The sequence below is a fragment of the Mixophyes fleayi genome, chromosome 9 (assembly GCF_038048845.1).
Source record: "Mixophyes fleayi isolate aMixFle1 chromosome 9, aMixFle1.hap1, whole genome shotgun sequence".
Taxonomy (NCBI): domain Eukaryota; kingdom Metazoa; phylum Chordata; class Amphibia; order Anura; family Limnodynastidae; genus Mixophyes; species Mixophyes fleayi.
Window position 1 is genome coordinate 259,922 of NC_134410.1, and position 23,451 is coordinate 283,372.

A 23,451-nucleotide genomic window follows, 5' to 3' on the forward strand; every position below is an offset into this window, starting at 1 on the left:
TCTATGTAGCAGGTTAGTGTGTGATTGGATGGTGATGTCACAGCGCAGTCACACAGTCTATGTAGCAGGTTAGTGTGCGATTGGATGGTGATGTCACAGCGCAGTCACACAGTCTATGTAGCAGGTTAGTGTGTGATTGGATGGTGATGTCAGACAATGAGCGCAGTCAACACAGTCTATGTAGCAGGTTAGTGTGTGATTGGATGGTGATGTCACAGCGCAGTCACACAGTCTATGTAGCAGGTTAGTGTGTGATTGGATGGTGATGTCACAGCGCAGTCACACAGTCTATGTAGCAGGTTAGTGTGTGATCGGATGGTGAGGTCAGACAATGAGCGCAGTCACACAGTTCTATGTAGCAGGTTAGTGTGTGATTGGATGGTGATGTCACAGCGCAGTCACACAGTCTATGTAGCAGGTTAGTGTGTGATTGGATGGTGATGTCACAGCGCAGTCACACAGTCTATGTAGCAGGTTAGTGTGTGATTGGATGGTGATGTCACAGCGCAGTCACACAGTCTATGTAGCAGGTTAGTGTGTGATTGGTGGTGATGTCAGACAATGAGCGCAGTCACACAGTCTATGTAGCAGGTTAGTGTGTGATTGGATGGTGAGGTCAGACAATGAGCGCAGTCACACAGTCTATGTCAGCAGGTTAGTGTGTGATTGGATGGTGATGTCAGACAGTGAGCGCAGTCACACAGTCTATGTAGCAGGTTAGTTGTGTGATTGGATGGTGATGTCACAGCGCAGTCACACAGTCTATGTAGCAGGTTAGTGTGTGATTGGATGGTGATGTCACAGCGCAGTCCCACAGTCTATGTAGCAGGTTAGTGTGTGATTGGATGGTGATGTCACAGCGCAGTCACACAGTCTATGTAGCAGGTTAGTGTGTGATTAGATGGTGATGTCACAGCGCAGTCACACAGGTCTATGTAGCAGGTTAATGTGTGATTGGATGGCGATGTGACACAGTGAGCGCAGTTCATACAGTCTATGTAGCAGGTTAATGTGTGATTGGATGGTGATGTCAGACAGTGAGCGCAGTCACACAGTCTATGTAGCAGGTTAGTGTGTGATTGGATGGTGATGTCACAGCGCAGTCACACAGTCTATGTAGCAGGTTAGTGTGTGATTGGATGGTGATGTCACAGCGCAGTCACACAGTCTATGTAGCAGGTTAGTGTGTGATTGGATGGTGATGTCACAGCGCAGTCACACAGTCTATGTAGCAGGTTAGTGTGTGATTGGATGGTGATGTCAGACAATGAGCGCAGTCACACAGTCTATGTAGCAGGTTAGTGTGTGATTGGATGGTGAGGTCAGACAATGAGCGCAGTCACACAGTCTATGTAGCAGGTTAGTGTGTGATTGGATGGTGATGTCAGACAGTGAGCGCAGTCACACAGTCTATGTAGCAGGTTAGTGTGTGATTGGATGGTGATGTCACAGCGCAGTCACACAGTCTATGTAGCAGGTTAGTGTGTGATTGGATGGTGATGTCACAGCGCAGTCACACAGTCTATGTAGCAGGTTAGTGTGTGATTGGATGGTGATGTCACAGCGCAGTCACACAGTCTATGTAGCAGGTTAGTGTGTGATTAGATGGTGATGTCACAGCGCAGTCACACAGTCTATGTAGCAGGTTAATGTGTGATTGGATGGTGATGTCAGACAGTGAGCGCAGTCACACAGTCTATGTAGCAGGTTAGTGTGCGATTGGATGGTGATGTCACAGCGCAGTCACACAGTCTATGTAGCAGGTTAGTGTGTGATTGGATGGTGATGTCAGACAGTGAGCGCAGTCACATAGTCTATGTAGCAGGTTAGTGTGTGATTGGATGGTGATGTCACAGCGCAGTCATACAGTCTATGTAGCAGGTTAGTGTGTGATTGGATGGTGATGTCAGACAGTGAGCGCAGTCACACAGTCTATGTAGCAGGTTAGTGTGTGATTGGATGGTGATGTCACAGCGCAGTCACACAGTCTATGTAGCAGGTTAGTGTGTGATTGGATGGTGATGTCACAGCGCAGTCACACAGTCTATGTAGCAGGTTAGTGTGATTGGATGGTGAGGTCAGACAATGAGCGCAGTCACACAGTCTATGTAGCAGGTTAGTGTGTGATTGGATGGTGATGTCAGTCAGTGAGCGCAGTCACATAGTCTATGTAGCAGGTTAGTGTGTGATTGGATGGTGATGTCACAGCGCAGTCATACAGTCTATGTAGCAGGTTAGTGTGTGATTGGATGGTGATGTCAGACAGTGAGCGCAGTCACACAGTCTATGTAGCAGGTTAGTGTGTGATTGGATGGTGATGTCACAGCGCAGTCACACAGTCTATGTAGCAGGTTAGTGTGTGATTGGATGGTGATGTCACAGCGCAGTCACACAGTCTATGTAGCAGGTTAGTGTGTGATTGGATGGTGAGGTCAGACAATGAGCGCAGTCACACAGTCTATGTAGCAGGTTAGTGTGTGATTGGATGGTGATGTCACAGCGCAGTCATACAGTCTATGTAGCAAGTTAGTGTGTGATTGGATGGTGATGTCAGACAGTGAGCGCAGTCACACAGTCTATGTAGCAGGTTAGTGTGTGATTGGATGGTGATGTCACAGCGCAGTCATACAGTCTATGTAGCAAGTTAGTGTGTGATTGGATGGTGAGGTCAGACAATGAGCGCAGTCACACAGTCTATGTAGCAGGTTAATGTGTGATTGGATGGTGATGTCACAGCGCAGTCATACAGTCTATGTAGCAAGTTAGTGTGTGATTGGATGGTGATGTCAGACAGTGAGCGCAGTCACACAGTCTATGTAGCAGGTTAGTGTGTGATTGGATGGTGATGTCACAGCGCAGTCACACAGTCTATGTAGCAGGTTAGTGTGTGATTGGATGGTGATGTCACAGCGCAGTCACACAGTCTATGTAGCAGGTTAGTGTGTGATTGGATGGTGAGGTCAGACAATGAGCGCAGTCACACAGTCTATGTAGCAGGTTAGTGTGTGATTGGATGGTGAGGTCAGACAATGAGCGCAGTCACACAGTCTATGTAGCAGGTTAGTGTGTGATTGGATGGTGATGTCAGACAGTGAGCGCAGTCACACAGTCTATGTAGCAGGTTAGTGTGTGATTGGATGGTGATGTCACAGCGCAGTCACACAATCTATGTAGCAGGTTAGTGTGTGATTGGATGGTGATGTCACAGCGCAGTCACACAATCTATGTAGCAGGTTAGTGTGTGATTGGATGGTGATGTCACAGCGCAGTCACACAATCTATGTAGCAGGTTAGTGTGTGATTGGATGGTGATGTCACAGCGCAGTCACACAGTCTATGTAGCAGGTTAGTGTGTGATTGGATGGTGATGTCACACAGTGAGCACAGTCATACAGTCTATGCAGCAGGTTAGTGTGTGATTGGATGGTGATGTCACAGCGCAGTCACACACTCTATGTAGCAGGTTAGTGTGTGATTGGATGATGATGTCACACAGTGAGCGCAGTCACACAGTCTATGTAGCAGGTTAGTGTGTGATTGGATGGTGATGTCACACAGTCTATGTAGCAGGTTAGTGTGTGATTGGATGGTGATGTCACAGCGCAGTCACACAGTCTATGTAGCAGGTTAGTGTGCGATTGGATGGTGATGTCACAGCGCAGTCACACAGTCTATGTAGCAGGTTAGTGTGTGATTGGATGGTGATGTCACAGCGCAGTCACACAGTCTATGTAGCAGGTTAGTGTGTGATTGGATGGTGATGTCACACAGTGATCGCAGTCACACAGTCTATGTAGCAGGTTAGTGTGTGATTGGATGGTGATGTCACACAGTGAGAGCAGTCACGCAGTCTATGTAGCAGGTTAGTGTGTGATTGGATGGTGATGTCACACAGTGAGAGCAGTCACGCAGTCTATGTAGCAGGTTAGTGTGTGATTAGATGGTGATGTCACAGCGCAGTCACACAGTCTATGTAGCAGGTTAGTGTGTGATTGGATGGTGATGTCACACAGTGAGCGCAGTCACACAGTCTATGTAGCAGGTTCTATACTCAATGCAGCTGCGAGGCTCATCTTCCTCTCCCGCCGCTCCTCCTCCGCCTCACCTCTCTGCCTTGCCCTTCACTGGCTCCCCTTCCCCTACCGTATCCTTTTCAAACTTCTTACCCTCACCTACAAGGCCCTCTCCCACTCTACTGCCCCCTATATTTCCAACCTCCTCTCCATCCACACTCCTGCCCGGTCCCTGCGTTCGGCCAATGACCGTCGCCTCTCGTCCACTCTGATCACCTCATCCCACTCTAGAATTCAAGACTTCTCCCGAGCTGCCCCCCTCCACTGGAATGACCTCCCACGCTCCATCCGTTTGTCCCCTAACTTGTGCTCCTTCAAACGGGCACTCAAAACCCATCTCTTCCTTAAAGCCTAACAGCCTTCCACCTAACCCTCTCTCCATGCTCGCTCCCATCCCCTTGTTCCTCCTCTGTTGGGGTGCACGCTTGCTCCCCCCTCTGACTCCCTTTGTGCCGGCCGTCTGTTTCCCCTCCCTTTAGGATGTAAGCTCTTATGAGCAGGGCCCTTCTCCCTCCTGTCTCTCTACCTTCTCTTCTGCTCCTACTCCATTACATCTGCTTTGCCTGGAGCCTCTGAAGTTTTGGTACTAGCTGTTTATTGTTCTGTACTGTTATTCCCTGTACTGTCCATTGTCTGTACTGTGTTCAGCGCTACGGAAACCTTGTGGCGCCTTGTAAATAAATAATAATAATAATAATAATAATAATAATATGCAATGTGTAGTGACTGCGTAGTCCTGGAAAAGCAGAGTGATGCAGAATATGCAATGTGTAGTTAATGCGTAGTCCTGTAATACTAGAGTGATGCAGAATATACAATGTGTAGTGACTGCGTAGTCCTGGAATAGCAGAGTGATGCAGAATATACAATGTGTAGTGACTGCGTAGTCCTGGAATAGCAGAGTGATGCTGAATATGCAATGTGTAGTGACTGCGTAGTCCTGGAATTGCATAGTGATGCAGAATATACAATGTGTAGTGACTGCGTAGTCCTGGAATAGCAGAGTGATGCTGAATATGCAATGTGTAGATACTGCGTAGTCCTGAAATAGCAGAGTGATGCAGAATATGCAATGTGTAGTTAATGCGTAGTCCTGAAATAGCAGAGTGATGCAGAATATACAATGTGTAGTTAATGCGTAGTCCTGAAATACTAGAGTGATGCAGAATATGCAATGAGTAGTGACTGCGTAGTCCTGGAATAGCAGAGTGATGCAGAATATGCAATGTGTAGTTAATGCGTAGTCCTGAAATACTAGAGTGATGCAGAATATGCAATGAGTAGTGACTGCGTAGTCCTGGAATAGCAGAGTGATGCAGAATATGCAATGTGTAGTGACTGCGTAGTCCTGGAATAGCAGAGTGTTACAGTCTACAGTATGTAGTGAAGCAGAGACTGTAAGAATAATACTTTGTACCGGTGACATCTCTTTCATGGAGATCAGATCACTAACTGAAAGTGAAAATAACTGAGGTTTAGTACTAGGGAAGCGAGAGAGACAATAATAAGTTCTCTCTTCTAAATATGTTCTGTCTATTTCTCACCCAATCTCCAGAACTGAGACCATGCCAGGCACAGCCCCCAATCCATTTGATGAGGACACTCCCCTAGACCGCCCTTCTCCTGAGGGGGGCAACCCTTTCCTTGAGGATGAAGGGGAGGGAAAGAGTGATCCACTGGGATCCGATGCAAAACGAAGAGGAACATTGGAAAAAATTGCTGGACTTTCACCTTTCTGGAAAGGAGGAAAAAGTTTTTTAGGGGTTCTCGGAGCTCCTGAGAAAAGACGGGGAAGGCGCAAATCAGAGGACGTGAATCTCTTGTCTCTGGGGCGCAAAAAGGATGGAGGTGAAGAGGAGGGTGGAGGTCCTGGTGGAGGGGTGAAGCGACTCTCCTTCCTGTGGCTTGGTGGAGGAGGAGGAGGAGGAGGAGGAGGAGGAAGTACAGGTAACCGCTCACGGAGAGATTCCATGGTGGAAGTGGTACCGGAAAGGAATGAAGTGATCCGAGAACCAGAGAAGGTTCGGGAGCCTTTGTCAGGTAAGAGGGTCTGTAGTCATTTCACATGTATCATCCAATGAGTTATTGTAAGCATTGTACCAGGTGTCCGCAATAAATTCCAGACAGGGGGCGCTGTTCCATTGTCCTTGGACAATATATTACAGTTCAGCTGTACGTGGATGGTACATGGTAGATTACATGTGTGCTAAGAACAGCAAATATTTGATAAACACTAAATGAGAAAATAAATCTTCCTTTTCCTAAAAGCGTATTGTTGTAAAATAATTGATTTCATTTTTTATTAAGGCCGTTGCTGTGGTTTTAAGATGGATGACACTTTGTCTCCATATGGGGACAGATGACATTAGGGCACATTGCACTTTATGCTTAGATTATATTTAACGTGGATTATGGATGGGCTGAAAGGTTAAACTGTCTGTAGAACTCTTCAAGCTGATCGGTGGAAAGTAATAACTTATAGCACCAGCAAGAACGGAGTCTGCACCAGGTGGTTCCTCACCTCATCCCAAAACTACTTTGTAAAATGGGAGCTTATTACAGCAATAAAATTATGTTACATCATTTCTCTGATAGATATTGTAACTGTGAACGTGGTGGGAAAGCTCCAATTTCCATTTCCCCGGATGTGTCTATGCGGTTATTACTGTACTACTTACGCCAGTATCGCTAGTAGGTGGTTTGGTAAAAGTCACCCAAGCAATTGATAAAATATTTGAAGCCATGCTTAGGGTGGTGCAACAGAAGCTAAAGCTCCCAGATTATTGTACTTGAGAACATGCAGCTTGGGTACCAGAATCATGAACTTTCCATTAGACAGTTCTGTAGCTTGTGTGACAGCAGCTCAGAACTCGACTGCGACCAAATAACTTCTCCTTTTCCTTAACACAGTGTTGGAAATTCTCCACCTTATCCAGCGCCGGGAGCTGCGATCAGCTGACCAGCATATTATAGAACTGGAAGCTGAATGTGACGGAGACTCGAGTCCTCTGATTCTCAAGAGTCCGGGGCGACAGGCCAAGGACGTAACTTTACTGTATGAAGCTCTGATGAAGGAGATGTGGGCAGTGGTGGATGAGTCACTTATCAACAAGGGAAAACATCTAAAACTCGATGAAGTCATTGGTGTCATCCAGCAGGAAGAGGCCAGGGATGGACCCCCGGGCACAAAGAATATGAGGGCCCATTGGGTCGAGGCGGTAGGAAGGAGTGTGGAGCAGCGGCTAAAGAGTAACCTGGACGGGAAAATGGGCTCTCTACCTTCTCAGGCCAACAGAGTGAAGAGGGTCGTGATGGAAGACCTGACCACCGTGAAGAACTGTCTGGTGAGAAGAAGACAACAGAGGTTATTCTATAAAAATGTGTCAGGGCGAACATGGAGTAAAATTGTTTTAAAAAAGCAGTTTAGCTTTAAGTCGTATATAAGTTTGAATGTGTAACATGCTAATGATATTATGCTGAGAGCAACGTGGGCTTTAGAAGAACTCCAACATCAATCACACATGCGTTATAGAACTTTATTATTTCTTAATATATGTCACTGTTCTAGAATAACACCCAATGACAATGAGGAGAAGGGAAGAGATTGTTTATCCTGACACAGACACAGAGGGAGGATGCTTTGGGGGTAGATTTACTTGTAATAAGGATAAGTGGAGGTGATCGCTATAATCTGATTGGTTGGTATGATGGGCTCATGCGATGGTTCCTTCTCCCCAGGTCTGCTCTTATCCCAGGGACTTTGAGGTTTTCCGGATCTACCATTCCGCATACCACCACGGAATTTCTGATTGGCTGAGCACCGCAGCCCAGCGTAATCTGGAGACTAATGACATTTACTTCATTCTAGACTGGAACAGTAACATCTACTGCAGGTCAGTTGTAGGGCAGGTACCAGCATGGACTTTGGGTGGAGAATGGAGGCATTTGGGTGGGTGAGGATAAGGGTAATGCTAACAATGACCTTTTCCAACAGGGATGTCCTCTCCAGGCCGGAAATATCCCCTCTTATTAACCCTTCTGAACTGGGCCCATTACTAAGCAGTGAGATACGGAGAATGCTGGAACAGCAGTATATCAGCCTGATACAGGTAACTAGAAGCCCCCTGGTAACACCTCATGAGCACAGTAATCTGCCACCCACCACCCAATATTCTCTGTATTTTAGCAACGGGTGAACCAGAGATTAGAGGAAGAATTGAAACTGGAACAAGAACGTTGGAATCAGGAATTCAAAACTGACGATCTTCTATCAACATTTAGTGGAAGAGTCATTCAGGTAACTCAAGTCCCTTTATTCTTCCAGAGATGTCCTCAAATCCTTCCAAAAGGTGGGATTCATCCATATTCATCTACTATAGATATGTCATTCCCCCTCGAGGGCCACAAATCTAAACAGATTGATCCAGTATGAATAGAATTAGGATGTGAGAAGCATTATCGGTGGTATCGTCAGCTCCGAGACGTACTTGTGAATGTTATTAATGGTTCTCTTGTAAAAAGCTCGCAGTAAAGGATTATTGTATAATATCAATAAATAATGTACAAGTTCTGATGTTGTCATGACTACCTGAAATCCCAGTATCATGGACTGTGACTCCTAACTCACTTATAATCTCTTTATAATCTATGGTTACAGGTTGAACTCTTATACTGCATTATCTCTCCCAGTTATAAACATTGTTTCAGCCCAAAACCTTCTCTTACATATTTTTCTCCACTCTGAACATTTCACAAACACTTTCCAGTATTGTAGGACTGTAATGTACAGTTTGTAGTACTGTAAAGTATAGTTTCTAGGATTATAACGAATCCCTGAGGCGCCTCTTGACAATCGTTTGTTTTCCTCTTAGATAATGAAACCACATGTGGATCGAGCTCTGTTGATAAATGAAGCATTCGGGGCAACGATTGCTCGGACCTTTCTAAGCTGCTTCTCTGAATTCTTGCACCGGTATTTTCCCAGCGGACGACATTGTTGGTTCTTGTAATAAAATGAGAGAAGTTTATTGTTTTACTGTTATCAAACACCAGCGTCATTGAGCTGTAACTGTCTGTGATGTCCTGTGTTCTGTTTATCTTCTATTCAGAAACAATAAGGTGACGGTAACATTAGAGTAACGTGTTCCCGTTAGGCACCAAGGATGATGATTATTAGTATAAGATGTACATGTAGTCATGGTACAGCTTAACCCTCTTCATTCTGTTTTGTACCAGTTTCCATAAGACCGTGGAGAGATTTTACTCGGAGCAGGATGGGCTGTCAGAGACCACCGAGACCTTTATCTGCCGGGTCATCAGCATTGTGAACTGTTGTCCCCCATTCCGGTGAGTGGCTGAAACCTTTTATAAGATGACCTAATACCCTTGCACGCCAAGTTGGGTACAATCACTGTATGCAGATAAAAGGGAGAACATGTGGGATAAAGGAAGTTTATGCTCCAACAATGACCTGGGAAGAATTACCATGGGATGGGTCTGGTTCACCTTCCAATGAAGGAAGAAAGGATTGCTGCTTCCGTAGGCCAGAACCCACCTCAATAGGATAGGTCCGCACACGTGATGCCATAGCGGGGAGCAGGATGGAAACAATTCTGGGTGAGATAACTTATAGAGATGTTTTGTAGATCCTGTTTTTGGTGGTCCCACAGGTAGACATCATTCCAACTGCCAGATGTATTTCCAGGTTCTCTCTGTGAAGATGAGGCCCAGATCTTTGCCCTGAGTATGAAGACAGATCACTTTTCTGTGCCAATTGCTGTTTTCAGGGTTTATAATATCATTACAGCGTCTATGGTGGCAGTGCCATGCACTGACATAGTAGTTGTCTTAGAGAAGAAATTAGAACACTTTTCTTACCAACAATATTTCAAGCCCTCCGGCGTTCCAGGATAAGACTACTCCTGTAATGAAGATAACTGTCCTATTACCTCTTTGTTCCTGAAAGTATCTGCAAACGTTGATGTAAGTGAGATGCGCTTATTTAGTGTAAATAAATCCTCTGATAACACCTGGCACTCTCATTTATCCTTTGAGATTGTTCTGGAGGTTTGTGACAAAATGTCTGGGGGCCGGTGGGGATAACTGAGGGCAGGATGTTAAATAATGTTGAAATAATAATAATATAATCAAATAATTGTCATAGAATCGTAAATAGCTAAATGATGAACAATGTTGATATAAAAGTATGTTAGAAATAATAATAAAAGATCTATATACATATAAATGAATGTAGGTGTTGTTATAGTAACTGGGAGATGGGGAGAAGTACGATGTATACAGTGCAAAGGTAATGAATGAAAGTGGATTAGGTGGATAAACTATTGGTAAGAGGGTAACAAAGGGAGGCGGGTGATGAATAGGAAGTATATTGGAATAAATGACATTATGGAAATGAATGAGGTCAAAGAGAAAAATAGAAATTAAATCATGAAATAAGTTACGTCTGATTTGTATCTAATGTACATAATGGAAAAGAAAAAATAGATGCAAATTATGTTACTTGGATAAATGGATTCAGGGAGCTTTGTGATGGAATTATGTGAATGAGAAAAATTATATAATTGTGAAGAATGAATGAATAATTAAATAAATCAATATATTGGTAAAAAGATAATGAAATATAAAAGACCCAACCTATTTTAATTCAAATATCATTATTATCATTTATTTATATAGCGCCAGCATACACTGTAGCGCTTTCCATGTAGGAACAAGCACAGAAATCAGAACAAGACTGGGTAGTAACAGATAGACAGGCGGTAAGAGGACGCTGCTCACAAGCTTACAATCTATAAGACAATATGTGATGGTAAGTGATATATATTACATATTGCTCCATATAATGGGTGAAGAGCGCTTAGAGGGCTCTGAGATCCAGACACTCACCCATGATGCTCATACATGTAAAACTTGTGTGAACTGTGTAGAGGGGGGTAAGAGGTTATTTTGGGATTTTGATCAGTTTGGTGGATAGATGAGGTGTCCGAGAACGCTGGATAGTTTGTAGCTGGGATACGTCTTGTTGTACGAGGGAGGGAATCCCACAGAGCGGGTGCAGTCTGAGGACGTTCCTGTGACCGGGAACCTATTCTATGACAATTATTTAATTGTATAATTAATTATTGCTTTTACCATCCTGCTCTGATATTCATCCAACACCACTGGCCCCCAACCTCTCTTTGCTGAACTCTGGACCAGGACCAAGTGAGACTACCCAGGAATCTAGGCACAGTATAGCCCTCTTCTAGTCTAAGTAGATGGAGGATACTGTATCTGACACACAATGTTCCCAGCTAATCATGCTGGAAGTTTCTGTCAGTGATACAATGTTTCTGTCAGTGATACAATGTTTCTGACACTAATAAAACAGTTCTAGCAATAATACAATGTTTATGTCAGTGATACAACAGTTCTGTCAGTGATACAATGTTTCTGTCACTAATACAACAGTTCTAGCAATAATACAATGCTTCTGTCAGTGATACAACAGTCGTAGCAGTAATACAATGTTTCTATCAGTGATACAATGTTTATATCAGTGATACAACAGTCGTAGCAGTAATACAATGTTTCTATCAGTGATACAATGTTTCTATCAGTGATAAAACAGTCTATAGAAGGGGGAGGAAAAATTCTAAATCTCTCATATAAAATGATCTTGCCATTGCAGGGCACAAAATAACACCCTGTAACCTCCATAAATAAATAAAATACTTTGTAAAGAAAAAATAAACAGAGGTATAATAAGTTATACCCCTATATGGCTGTCATAATTTATTTAGATATTAAAATACTGTCACTGATTACAGCTAGCTTGGTAATTGAAGCAAGATATTGAATTTAACAATTTAATTTGGAACAGTTTAATATTTGTGGTTTTATATGTTTGACTCATGACACCAAATGCAAAACAGACTTTTCCAAATGTCAGCGCTCCATAACCGTGGCGGTAAGTGCCGTATACATGTGTGGAGCTCATGGTATGTTTTACACAGGTCCTGCAGCCCCAACATATGCAGCACTGTTGTCATAAATAATATGTAGTAAAACAACAAGTACTAAACTATCTCAAATAAAAATGTGCAATATTTTTTCCAATTTACAAGGTTAGTTGAAAACACAATTGACAGTTATTTCATTTAAAAGGTTGTAATAACTGAAAACTACTAATTATGTGAAGCATAAAGTTATACTTTCTGGGATAGCAAAAATATCTGTTGGGAGAAGCAAATGTGAACCTGCCAGGGAGTATTACTATGTAATACCACAGTTATTATAACCTCAGCGCTTAGCACATGAGACACACACAACTGATTGTTTCATTCTGCAAGTACCTAGTGAATTATTTTTCTCCATCTCTATAACAGGGATTTTGCCAGCAGGATGGCGCAGCTAGCTGAAGCGCAAGGGGCGGAGCTTCTGCGTGAAGCGGAGGGATCTCTAGATCGGATCACTGGACTCGGCACTCGGGGGATGTGTGACCTGGTACTGCATGATATGAAGGTAAAGTCTGCACCGCTCCTTACACAATTATTCTCATAACATCTTATCCAATTTACCTTTCTTCATAGTCATTAATGTTCTCCAACTCCGCAGCCATTTTCCCGAAAACTCCTGGGCCGACGGTGGCTGAACAATTCAGAAGCCTGTGATGGGATGGTGTCTATCCTCGCAGATAGCGCAGCTGCCCTACGCAAACTGAGCCAGGGACCCTACCAGGTAGGTACTTTTTCATGTGCCCAACATTGAGCGAGGGGTATATAGTACTGAAATCCAATATTATTGTTATAAACATCATGAAAGCGGACATTTCACTAATGTATATATGTAAAAGTTTCCATACATGGAAGAAGTTTAGACATATGGAACACTACGGCTTTCATAGAACTTTGGGAGCTACTTATGAATATAATGCTCAATCCTCCACCTCCCACCAGATGACCATATCCGAGCTCCATCGTAAGGTCATGTTGGAGCTGGTTCGCCCTCTCATACAAGGCAAACTGTCCTGCACTGCTTCAAAGACACGGAGGAAAGTAGCCGGCAAGTTGAGAGAGGAGTCCAGGCAGCTCGGGCACATGTTCAGCAAGTTGGTAAGTGGACTAATTATCCATTCACCCATTGTCCATAAGTCCTCACACCACCCCCCAATACATCTTCCCAAGTTATATCTAAGCATGTGACACATCCGTCTCACCCTCTCTATAGGAATCCCCCCAAATCACCTTAGACCAGGTGATGCCGCGTCTGACCGAGATTCTCGTCTTAGAGGACACAGCCTCCATCCAGATGGAGGTCGGAATGCTGATCTCAGATTTCCCTGATTTCAGGTCAGTATATCGGCTCACACTGTATCCTGCCTTCCAGGGCTATATAGACCCAGATTTGTGGAAACGACATCTAGGTCCTGGCTTTGGAAATTCCTAGGTGTCCTCCTTATATAAGCCCAATAAGGCATGAACAATAAATCATCTTTTATGCTTAAAGCTTAGTAAATCTCATTCACTGAGATGCAAATCCTGTGTTTTGTGCGAATCTATCTGTTGTTACAGGTAAGTACATGGAGCAGACCAAACGCTGTGATCTGCAGGGGTGCACCGTCTGATGGAAGGGGCTGGAAATCCAGGGAACGGGGGTTCCTTGTATGATTGCACCTACATTTGTAACAACATGCACAAATAAAGAGATTTTGTTTGTAGGAAGAGGAAACGGGGCAGGTGGAGGCACCAACCTGACTCCCGGGATGATGATGATGATTATTCGCTGGATTTCCCACATTCTCAGTCTTTAGTGTATCCTCCATCTGCAGAATGTTCACTTCAACAACTATAATAAAGCTGTCAGACACATAAAGTAAAGACCAAGGTCCCCTCACTCTTATTTTGAATTTAATACATAAATTATGCCAGAGGGAGCCGTATTTTAAGGGAAAAAGGAAAATGTTGACCTGAATGAAGCTCATGTCCTAAAGTGGTCACAGGTCGGACTTATCATTTTCAGGGCAGTTTGCAGGACAGGACTATGGGCTCATATTATTTGTGGTCTGTAAATGAACCTTCACGTCCAAGGCTAACACCCTCTCCGGCCTGTCCTAAACCCGTATTTAAAGGGCTGCAGATGTTTTCCTTGTTATTTCCCACCCCCTGGTTTCCATGTGTATTTAGCCAAGCGCTGGTCACATCCAACAGAGACAGCGCGATATATTACAAACAATGGAGATCGCTGCACACACAGACTAATCCTCAGACTACGCTACAATAAGTATCTAGAGAGTCAGCAAATCGCTGCTTATTGACTGAAATGCAAAAATAACAGTTCTTGGTGTCTTTACCAGTATAAGTCTGAGTACATCTCATATATCCAGCACAACAGAAACATGAGGTATTGGATGTCCCTACACTCACTTCTACGCTATGTCCCTACACTCACTTCTACGCTATGTCCCTACACTCACTTCTACGCTATGTCCCTACACTCACTTCTACGCTATGTCCCTACACTCACTTCTACGCTATGTCCCTACACTCACTTCTACGCTATGTCCCTACACTCACTTCTACGCTATGTCCCTACACTCACTTCTACGCTATGTCCCTACACTCACTTCTACGCTATGTCCCTACACTCACTTCTACGCTATGTCCCTACACTCACTTCTACGCTATGTCCCTACACTCACTTCTACGCTATGTCCCTACACTCACTTCTACGCTATGTCCCTACACTCACTTCTACGCTATGTCCCTACACTCACTTCTACGCTATGTCCCTACACTCACTTCTACGCTATGTCCCTACACTCACTTCTACGCTATGTCCCTACACTCACTTCTACGCTATGTCCCTACACTCACTTCTACGCTATGTCCCTACACTCACTTCTACGCTATGTCCCTACACTCACTTCTACGCTATGTCCCTACACTCACTTCTACGCTATGTCCCTACACTCACTTCTACGCTATGTCCCTACACTCACTTCTACGCTATGTCCCTACACTCACTTCCACGCTATGTCCCTACACTCACTTCCACGCTATGTCCCTACACTCACATCTACGCTATGTCCCTACACTCACATCTACGCTATGTCCCTACACTCACTTCTACGCTATGTCCCTACACTCACTTCTACGCTATGTCCCTACACTCACTTCTACGCTATGTCCCTACACTCACTTCTACGCTATGTCCCTACACTCACTTCCACGCTATGTCCCTACACTCACTTCCACGCTATGTCCCTACACTCACATCTACGCTATGTCCCTACACTCACTTCTACGCTATGTCCCTACACTCACTTCTACGCTATGTCCCTACACTCACATCTACGCTATGTCCCTACACTCACTTCTACACTATGTCCCTACACTCACTTCTACGCTATGTCCCTACACTCACATCTACGCTATGTCCCTACACTCACATCTACGCTATGTCCCTACACTCACTTCTACGCTATGTCCCTACACTCACTTCTACGCTATGTCCCTACACTCACTTCTACGCTATGTCCCTACACTCACTTCTACGCTATGTCCCTACACTCACATCTACGCTATGTCCCTACACTCACATCTACGCTATGTCCCTACACTCACTTCTACGCTATGTCCCTACACTCACTTCTACGCTATGTCCCTACACTCACTTCTACGCTATGTCCCTACACTCACTTCTACGCTATGTCCCTACACTCACATCTACGCTATGTCCCTACACTCACATCTACGCTATGTCCCTACACTCACATCTACGCTATGTCCCTACACTCACATCTACGCTATGTCCCTACACACATCTACGCTATGTCCCTACACTCACATCTACGCTATGTCCCTACACTCACTTCTACGCTATGTCCCTACACTCACTTCTACGCTATGTCCCTACACTCACTTCTACGCTATGTCCCTACACTCACATCTACGCTATGTCCCTACACTCACTTCTACGCTATGTCCCTACACTCACTTCTACGCTATGTCCCTACACTCACTTCTACGCTATGTCCCTACACTCACTTCTACGCTATGTCCCTACACTCACATCTACGCTATGTCCCTACACTCACATCTACGCTATGTCCCTACACTCACATCTACGCTATGTCCCTACACTCACATCTACGCTATGTCCCTACACACATCTACGCTATGTCCCTACACTCACATCTACGCTATGTCCCTACACTCACTTCTACGCTATGTCCCTACACTCACTTCTACGCTATGTCCCTACACTCACTTCTACGCTATGTCCCTACACTCACATCTACGCTATGTCCCTACACTCACTTCTACGCTATGTCCCTACACTCACTTCTACGCTATGTCCCTACACTCACTTCTACGCTATGTCCCTACACTCACTTCTACGCTATGTCCCTACACTCACTTCTACGCTATGTCCCTACACTCACTTCTACGCTATGTCCCTACACTCACTTCTACGCTATGTCCCTACACTCACATCTACGCTATGTCCCTACACTCACATCTACGCTATGTCCCTACACTCACTTCTACGCTATGTCCCTACACTCACTTCTACGCTATGTCCCTACACTCACTTCTACGCTATGTCCCTACACTCACTTCTACGCTATGTCCCTACACTCACATCTACGCTATGTCCCTACACTCACATCTACGCTATGTCCCTACACTCACATCTACGCTATGTCCCTACACTCACTTCTACGCTATGTCCCTACACTCACTTCTACGCTATGTCCCTACACTCACTTCTACACTATGTCCCTAAACTCTCTCTAACGCTATGTCCCTACACTTCTACGCTATGTCCCTACACTCACTTCTACGCTATGTCCCTACACTCACTTCTATGCTATGTCCCTACACTCACTTCTACGCTATGTCCCTACACTCACTTCTATGCTATGTCCCTACACTCACTTCTACGCTATGTCCCTACACTCACTTCTATGCTATGTCCCTACACTCACATCTACGCTATGTCCCTACACTCACTTCTACGCTATGTCCCTACACTCACTTCTATGCTATGTCCCTACACTCACATCTACGCTATGTCCCTACACTCACTTCTACGCTATGTCCCTACACTCACTTCTACGCTATGTCCCTACACTCACTTCTACGCTATGTCCCTACACTCACTTCTACGCTATGTCCCTACACTCACTTCCACGCTATGTCCCTACACTCACTTCTACGCTATGTCCCTACACTCACATCTACGCTATGTCCCTACACTCACTTCTACGCTATGTCCCTACACTCACTTCTACGCTATGTCCCTACACTCACATCTACGCTATGTCCCTACACTCACATCTACGCTATGTCCCTACACTCACTTCTACGCTATGTCCCTACACTCACTTCTACGCTATGTCCCTACACTCACTTCTACGCTATGTCCCTACACTCACATCTACGCTATGTCCCTACACTCACATCTACGCTATGTCCCTACACTCACATCTACGCTATGTCCCTACACTCACATCTACGCTATGTCCCTACACACATCTACGCTATGTCCCTACACTCACTTCTACGCTATGTCCCTACACTCACTTCTACGCTATGTCCCTACACTCACTTCTACGCTATGTCCCTACACTCACTTCTACGCTATGTCCCTACACTCACTTCTACGCTATGTCCCTACACTCACTTCTACGCTATGTCCCTACACTCACTTCTACGCTATGTCCCTACACTCACTTCCACGCTATGTCTCTACACTCACTTCTACGCTATGTCCCTACACTCACATCTACGCTATGTCCCTACACTCACTTCTACGCTATGTCCCTACACTCACTTCTACGCTATGTCCCTACACTCACTTCTACGCTATGTCCCTACACTCACATCTACGCTATGTCCCTACACTCACTTCTACGCTATGTCCCTACACTCACTTCTACGCTATGTCCCTACACTCACTTCTACGCTATGTCCCTACACTCACTTCTACGCTATGTCCCTACACTCACTTCTACGCTATGTCCCTACACTCACATCTACGCTATGTCCCTACACTCACATCTACGCTATGTCCCTACACTCACTTCTACGCTATGTCCCTACACTCACTTCTACGCTATGTCCCTACACTCACTTCTACGCTATGTCCCTACACTCACTTCTACGCTATGTCCCTACACTCACATCTACGCTATGTCCCTACACTCACATCTACGCTATGTCCCTACACTCACATCTACGCTATGTCCCTACACTCACTTCTACGCTATGTCCCTACACTCACTTCTACGCTATGTCCCTACACTCACTTCTACACTATGTCCCTAAACTCTCTCTAACGCTATGTCCCTACACTTCTACGCTATGTCCCTACACTCACTTCTACGCTATGTCCCTACACTCACTTCTATGCTATGTCCCTACACTCACTTCTACGCTATGTCCCTACACTCACTTCTATGCTATGTCCCTACACTCACTTCTACGCTATGTCCCTACACTCACTTCTATGCTATGTCCCTACACTCACATCTACGCTATGTCCCTACACTCACTTCTACGCTATGTCCCTACACTCACTTCTACGCTATGACCCTACACTCACTTCTACGCTATGTCCCTACACTCACTATACTCATATCTACGCTATGTCCCTACACTCACTTCTACGCTATGTCACTACACTCACATCTACGCTATGTCCCTACACTCACATCTACGCTATGTCCCTACACTCACATCTACGCTATGTCCCTACACTCACATCTACGCTCTGTCCCTACACTCACTTCTACGCTATGTCCCTACACTCACTTCTACGCTATGTCCCTACACTCACATCTACGCTATGTCCCTACACTCACTTCTACGCTATGTCCCTACACTCACATCTACGCTATGTCCCTACACTCACTTCTACGCTATGTCCCTACACTCACATCTACGCTATGTCCCTACACTCACATCTACGCTATGTCCCTACACTCACATCTACGCTATGTCTCTACACTCACATCTACGCTATGTCCCTACACTCACATCTACGCTATGTCCCTACACTCACATCTACGCTATGTCCTAACACTCACATCTACGCTATGTCCTTACACTCACATCTACGCTATGTCCCTACACTCACATCTACGCTATGTCCCTACACTCACATCTACGCTATGTCCCTACACTCACATCTACGCTATGTCCCTACACCCACATCTACGCTATGTCCCTACATTCACATCATCGCTATGTCCCTACACTGACATCTATGCTATGTCCCTACACTCACATCTACGCTATGTCCCTACACTCACATCTACGTTATGTCTCTACACTCACATCTACGCTATGTCCCTACACTCACATCTACGCTATGTCCCTACACTCACATCTACGCTATGTCCCTACACTCACATCTACGCTATGTCCCTACACTCACATCTACGCTATGTCCCTACACTCACTTCTACGCTATGACCCTACACTCACTTCTACGCTATGTCCCTACACTCACTATACTGATATCTACCCTATGTCCCTACACTCACTTCTACGCTATGTCACTACACTCACATCTATGCTATGTCCCTACACTCACACCTATATTATTTCCCTACACTCACACCTGCGCTATGTATTTCCTGTGCACTCACCTCACTACTTAGGTGGTTAAATGTGATAAGAAAGTTGGGCCTGATTCATTAAGGATCTTAACGTGAGAAACTTCTTATTTCAGTCTGCTGGACAAAATCATATTACAATGCAACGGGTGCAAATTAGTTTTCTGTTTTGCACATAAGTTAAATACTGACTGTTTGTTCATGTAGCCCACAAATACTTGATAGCTTATTTGTAGACTGAAATTTAAAGTTGATATTTGTGTGCTACATGGAAAAACTGCCAGTATTTAACTTATGTGCAAAACAGAAAACTAATTTGCACCCCTTGCATTGTAACATGGTTTTGTCCAGGAGACTGAAATAAGAAGTTTCTCAAGTTAAGATCCTTAATGAATCAGGCCCGTTGTTTTTAAACCACTACTTAATAACACTTATAGTCCATATGGGCAGCAGCCAGGACATTATTAATGAGTGTAGGGACATTATATATATTATATCTCTCTTCTATACTGACTGGAACAGACACGGTTCTTCAGAAGAATATTTCATCCATAGAAGTAACATTTCTCTTATCCTAATTCCAGACTCTGGTATCACCCTTATATAACATGACCTGTTTGTGCTATTATCTCAGGAAACGCCATCTGTCTTCTCTATTGGATGTCCGAGGATTGTGGGACCCAAGTGCCAGGCAGCAGATTTTGGGTGTTCTCCATGACCTGGAGGGTGCAGATGGTCTTCCTCTATGCCGGGGTACTCCAGGTTTCTTCTCTGACATCTCCATCACCCGTGACACACGCTGCATCAACGTCAGCTTCTCACGAGCCTCTCAGTTTGGTCGCAGAACCTTAAGTCGTCTGAGTCGGAGAGGAAGAAGCCAAAATGAATGTGGGTTGAGACCTGGGGAGGAGGACACACAACTCTAAGGGAATCTACACCGTTATGTGTCAATAGCAATCCCCATGGAGGGGGGAACAACGTGTAGGGAACAAACCCATGTTCTAGCTGCAAATGTCTGAACTAGTTGTTTCTGTTTTGCTGGTAGATCTAATAAGGAGACCGTTTGTGTATATCACCCTCATGCAAATGTTTATGAGGATTTAAATATAGGGGATGAGAGGGGATTCCGACTGCCTCATCCTCTGCCCACATGACTATCATTTAATAATGTAATAATGATTAAGTCACTGAGCTGCGGTGGTGTCCGACTGACCCCTGATGCTGGGATGTTCCATGTGCGGCTTCTGTGTCCTCTGCACAGTGAGAATACGTCTGGATCACAGACTGCTGCCTGGTGTCATGTCTTCTGTCCATGTATATGAAGAATATATATTGAAAATAATAATAAATAATAATTTAACTATACACTAAGATTCTTTTGTCTGTCATTGCCGACAATACACAATTTTATTATGTCCTGAGGAAGAGAGAGACTGTAATAGCGACAATGATTATTAGTTCTCAGAGCAGGAACAGAGTGACGCAGAGGAAGTCATACAGGGATCTCGGGATAGGACGGAGAGAGGAGAATACACCTAATATACTAATGAGGTTTAACTTCCAATACATGTTCAGTAAAACATTGGGGCACGTTGTCACCCGCACGGACCTCATCCTCTGTGCAATCAATTTATTAACCAAGGTACAATGAAATATCGGCAGAGTTCAATGACGCAGCCCCTAGTGGCCACATTATCATGAAAATGGCAGAATATTTGCTGAACTTTATCAAACAAGATTTCAGTAACACGTCTCCACCTGTCTGTTATTCAGCAATGTAAATGCTGTCATCATGTTCTGGTCAAACAAATCCAGTTTTACAGCTGATCCAGTTTCTTTCATCATGAGATCCTCTGAAAATGCATTTTACAAATATAAAAGCTGGAACATAATCTAGAGAAAAAATAAAATTATATGAATATTGTCTCATTATACAGACTCCCACCCCCCACTGCTGAGTCTCCCAGCCCCACTATACAGACTCTCAGCCCCAATGCATACTCTCCCAGCCTACTGCACAGTCTCCCATCCTCACTACTGAGTCTCCCAGCCCCACTGCACAGTCTCCCATCCTCACTGCTGAGTCTCCCAGCCCCACTGCACAGTCTCCCATCCTCACTGCTCAGTCTCCCAGCCACACTGCACACTCTCCAAGCCACACTACAGTCTCCCAGCCCCATTCATCAGTCTCCCAGCCCCCCTGTACAGTCGCCCGGCCCAGGTACACAGTTTCCAGGACCCATTATACAGTTTCCCGGCCCCACTGTACAGTCTTCCTGCCCATTCCAGAGTCTCCCAGCCCAACTGCCAGACACCCAATCTGCCCCACTCCCCCTCCCTGCCACCAGTCATCCCATCTGCCCCAATCACCCTCCCTGCTGCCAGACACCCTATCTGCCACACTCCCCCTCCCTGCCGCCAGACACCCCATCTGCCCCACTCCCCCTCCCTGCTGCCAGACACCCCATCTGCCCCACTCCCCCCCCCCGCCACCAGTCATCCCATCTGCCACACTCCCCCTCCCTGCTGCCAGACACCCCATCTGCCCCACTCCCCCCCCGCCACCAGTCATCCCATCTGCCCCACTCCCCCCCGCCACCAGACACCCCATCTGCCACACTCCCCCCCCACCACCAGTCATCCCATCTGCTCCACTCGCCCTCCTTGCTGCCAGACATCCTATCTGCCCCACTCACCCTCCCTGCTGTCAGACACCCCATCTGCCCCACTTCCCCTCCCTGCTGCCAGACACCCCATCTGCCCCACTCCCCCACCCTGCCTCCAGACACCCCATCTGCCCCACTCCCCCTCCCACCCTCCAGACACCCCATCTGCCCCACTCCCCCTCCCTGCCTCCAGACACCCCATCTGCCCCACTCCCCTTCCCAGCCACCAGTCATCCCATCTGCCCCACTCCCCCTCCCTTCTGCCAGACACCCTATCTGCCACACTCCCCCTCCCTGCCGTGAGTCGCCCCATCTGCCCCACTCCCCCTCCCTGCCTCCAGACACCCTACCTGCCCCATTCCCCCTCCTTGCCACCAGACACCCCATCTGCCACACTCCCCCTCCCTACCACCAGACACCCCATCTGCCCCATTCCCCCTCCCTGCCGCCAGACACCCCATCTGCCCACTCCCCCTCCCTGCCACCAGACACCCCCACCCCTCCCTGCCACTAGTAATCCCATCTGCCCCACTCCCCCCCCCCCGCCACCAGACACCCCATCTGCCCCACTTCCCCTCCCTAATGCCAGACACCCCATCTGCCCCACTCCCCCTCCCTGCCACCAGTCATCCCATCTGCCCCACTCACCCTCCCTGCTGCCAGACACCCCATCTGCCCCACTCCCACTCCCTACTGCCATACACCCCATCTGCCCACTCCCCCTCCCTGCCGCCAGACACCCCATCTGCCCACTCCCCCTCCCTGCCGCCAGACACCCCCACCCCTCCCTGCCACCAGTCATCCCATCTGTCCCACTTCCCCTCCCTGCTGCCAGACACCCCATCTGCCCCACTCCCACTCCCTACTGCCATACACCCCATCTGCCCACTCCCCCTCCCTGCCGCCAGACATCCCATCTGCCCACTCCCCCTCCCTGCCGCCAGACACCCCCACCCCTCCCTGCCACCAGTCATCCCATCTGCCCCACTCCCCCCCCCGCCACTAGACACCCCATCTGCCCCACTTCCCCTCCCTACTGCCAGACACCCCATCTGCCCCACTCCCCCCCCCCCCGCCACCAGTCATC

At 46.2% G+C, this 23,451-nt stretch overlaps 1 protein-coding gene across 3 annotated transcripts in view; it reads left to right on the forward strand.

Moving 5' to 3' along the window:
• Nucleotides 1-21,063, forward strand: part of EXOC3L2 (exocyst complex component 3 like 2) — a 76,875-nt gene extending 55,812 nt beyond the window's left edge. For all 3 annotated transcript variants that reach the window (XM_075186147.1, XM_075186149.1, XM_075186146.1), the window contains 12 exons: nt 5,629-6,113; nt 6,984-7,417; nt 7,812-7,966; nt 8,068-8,182; nt 8,260-8,370; nt 8,945-9,045; nt 9,309-9,419; nt 12,461-12,596; nt 12,690-12,812; nt 13,031-13,186; nt 13,302-13,423; nt 20,333-21,063. In XM_075186147.1, coding sequence (XP_075042248.1) covers nt 5,639-6,113; nt 6,984-7,417; nt 7,812-7,966; nt 8,068-8,182; nt 8,260-8,370; nt 8,945-9,045; nt 9,309-9,419; nt 12,461-12,596; nt 12,690-12,812; nt 13,031-13,186; nt 13,302-13,423; nt 20,333-20,624 — 2,331 coding nt within the window. In that variant the 5' untranslated portion in view covers nt 5,629-5,638 and the 3' untranslated portion in view covers nt 20,625-21,063. The remainder of the gene's footprint in view (nt 1-5,628; nt 6,114-6,983; nt 7,418-7,811; nt 7,967-8,067; nt 8,183-8,259; nt 8,371-8,944; nt 9,046-9,308; nt 9,420-12,460; nt 12,597-12,689; nt 12,813-13,030; nt 13,187-13,301; nt 13,424-20,332) is intronic.
• The last annotated feature ends 2,388 nt before the right edge of the window (nt 21,064-23,451 follow it).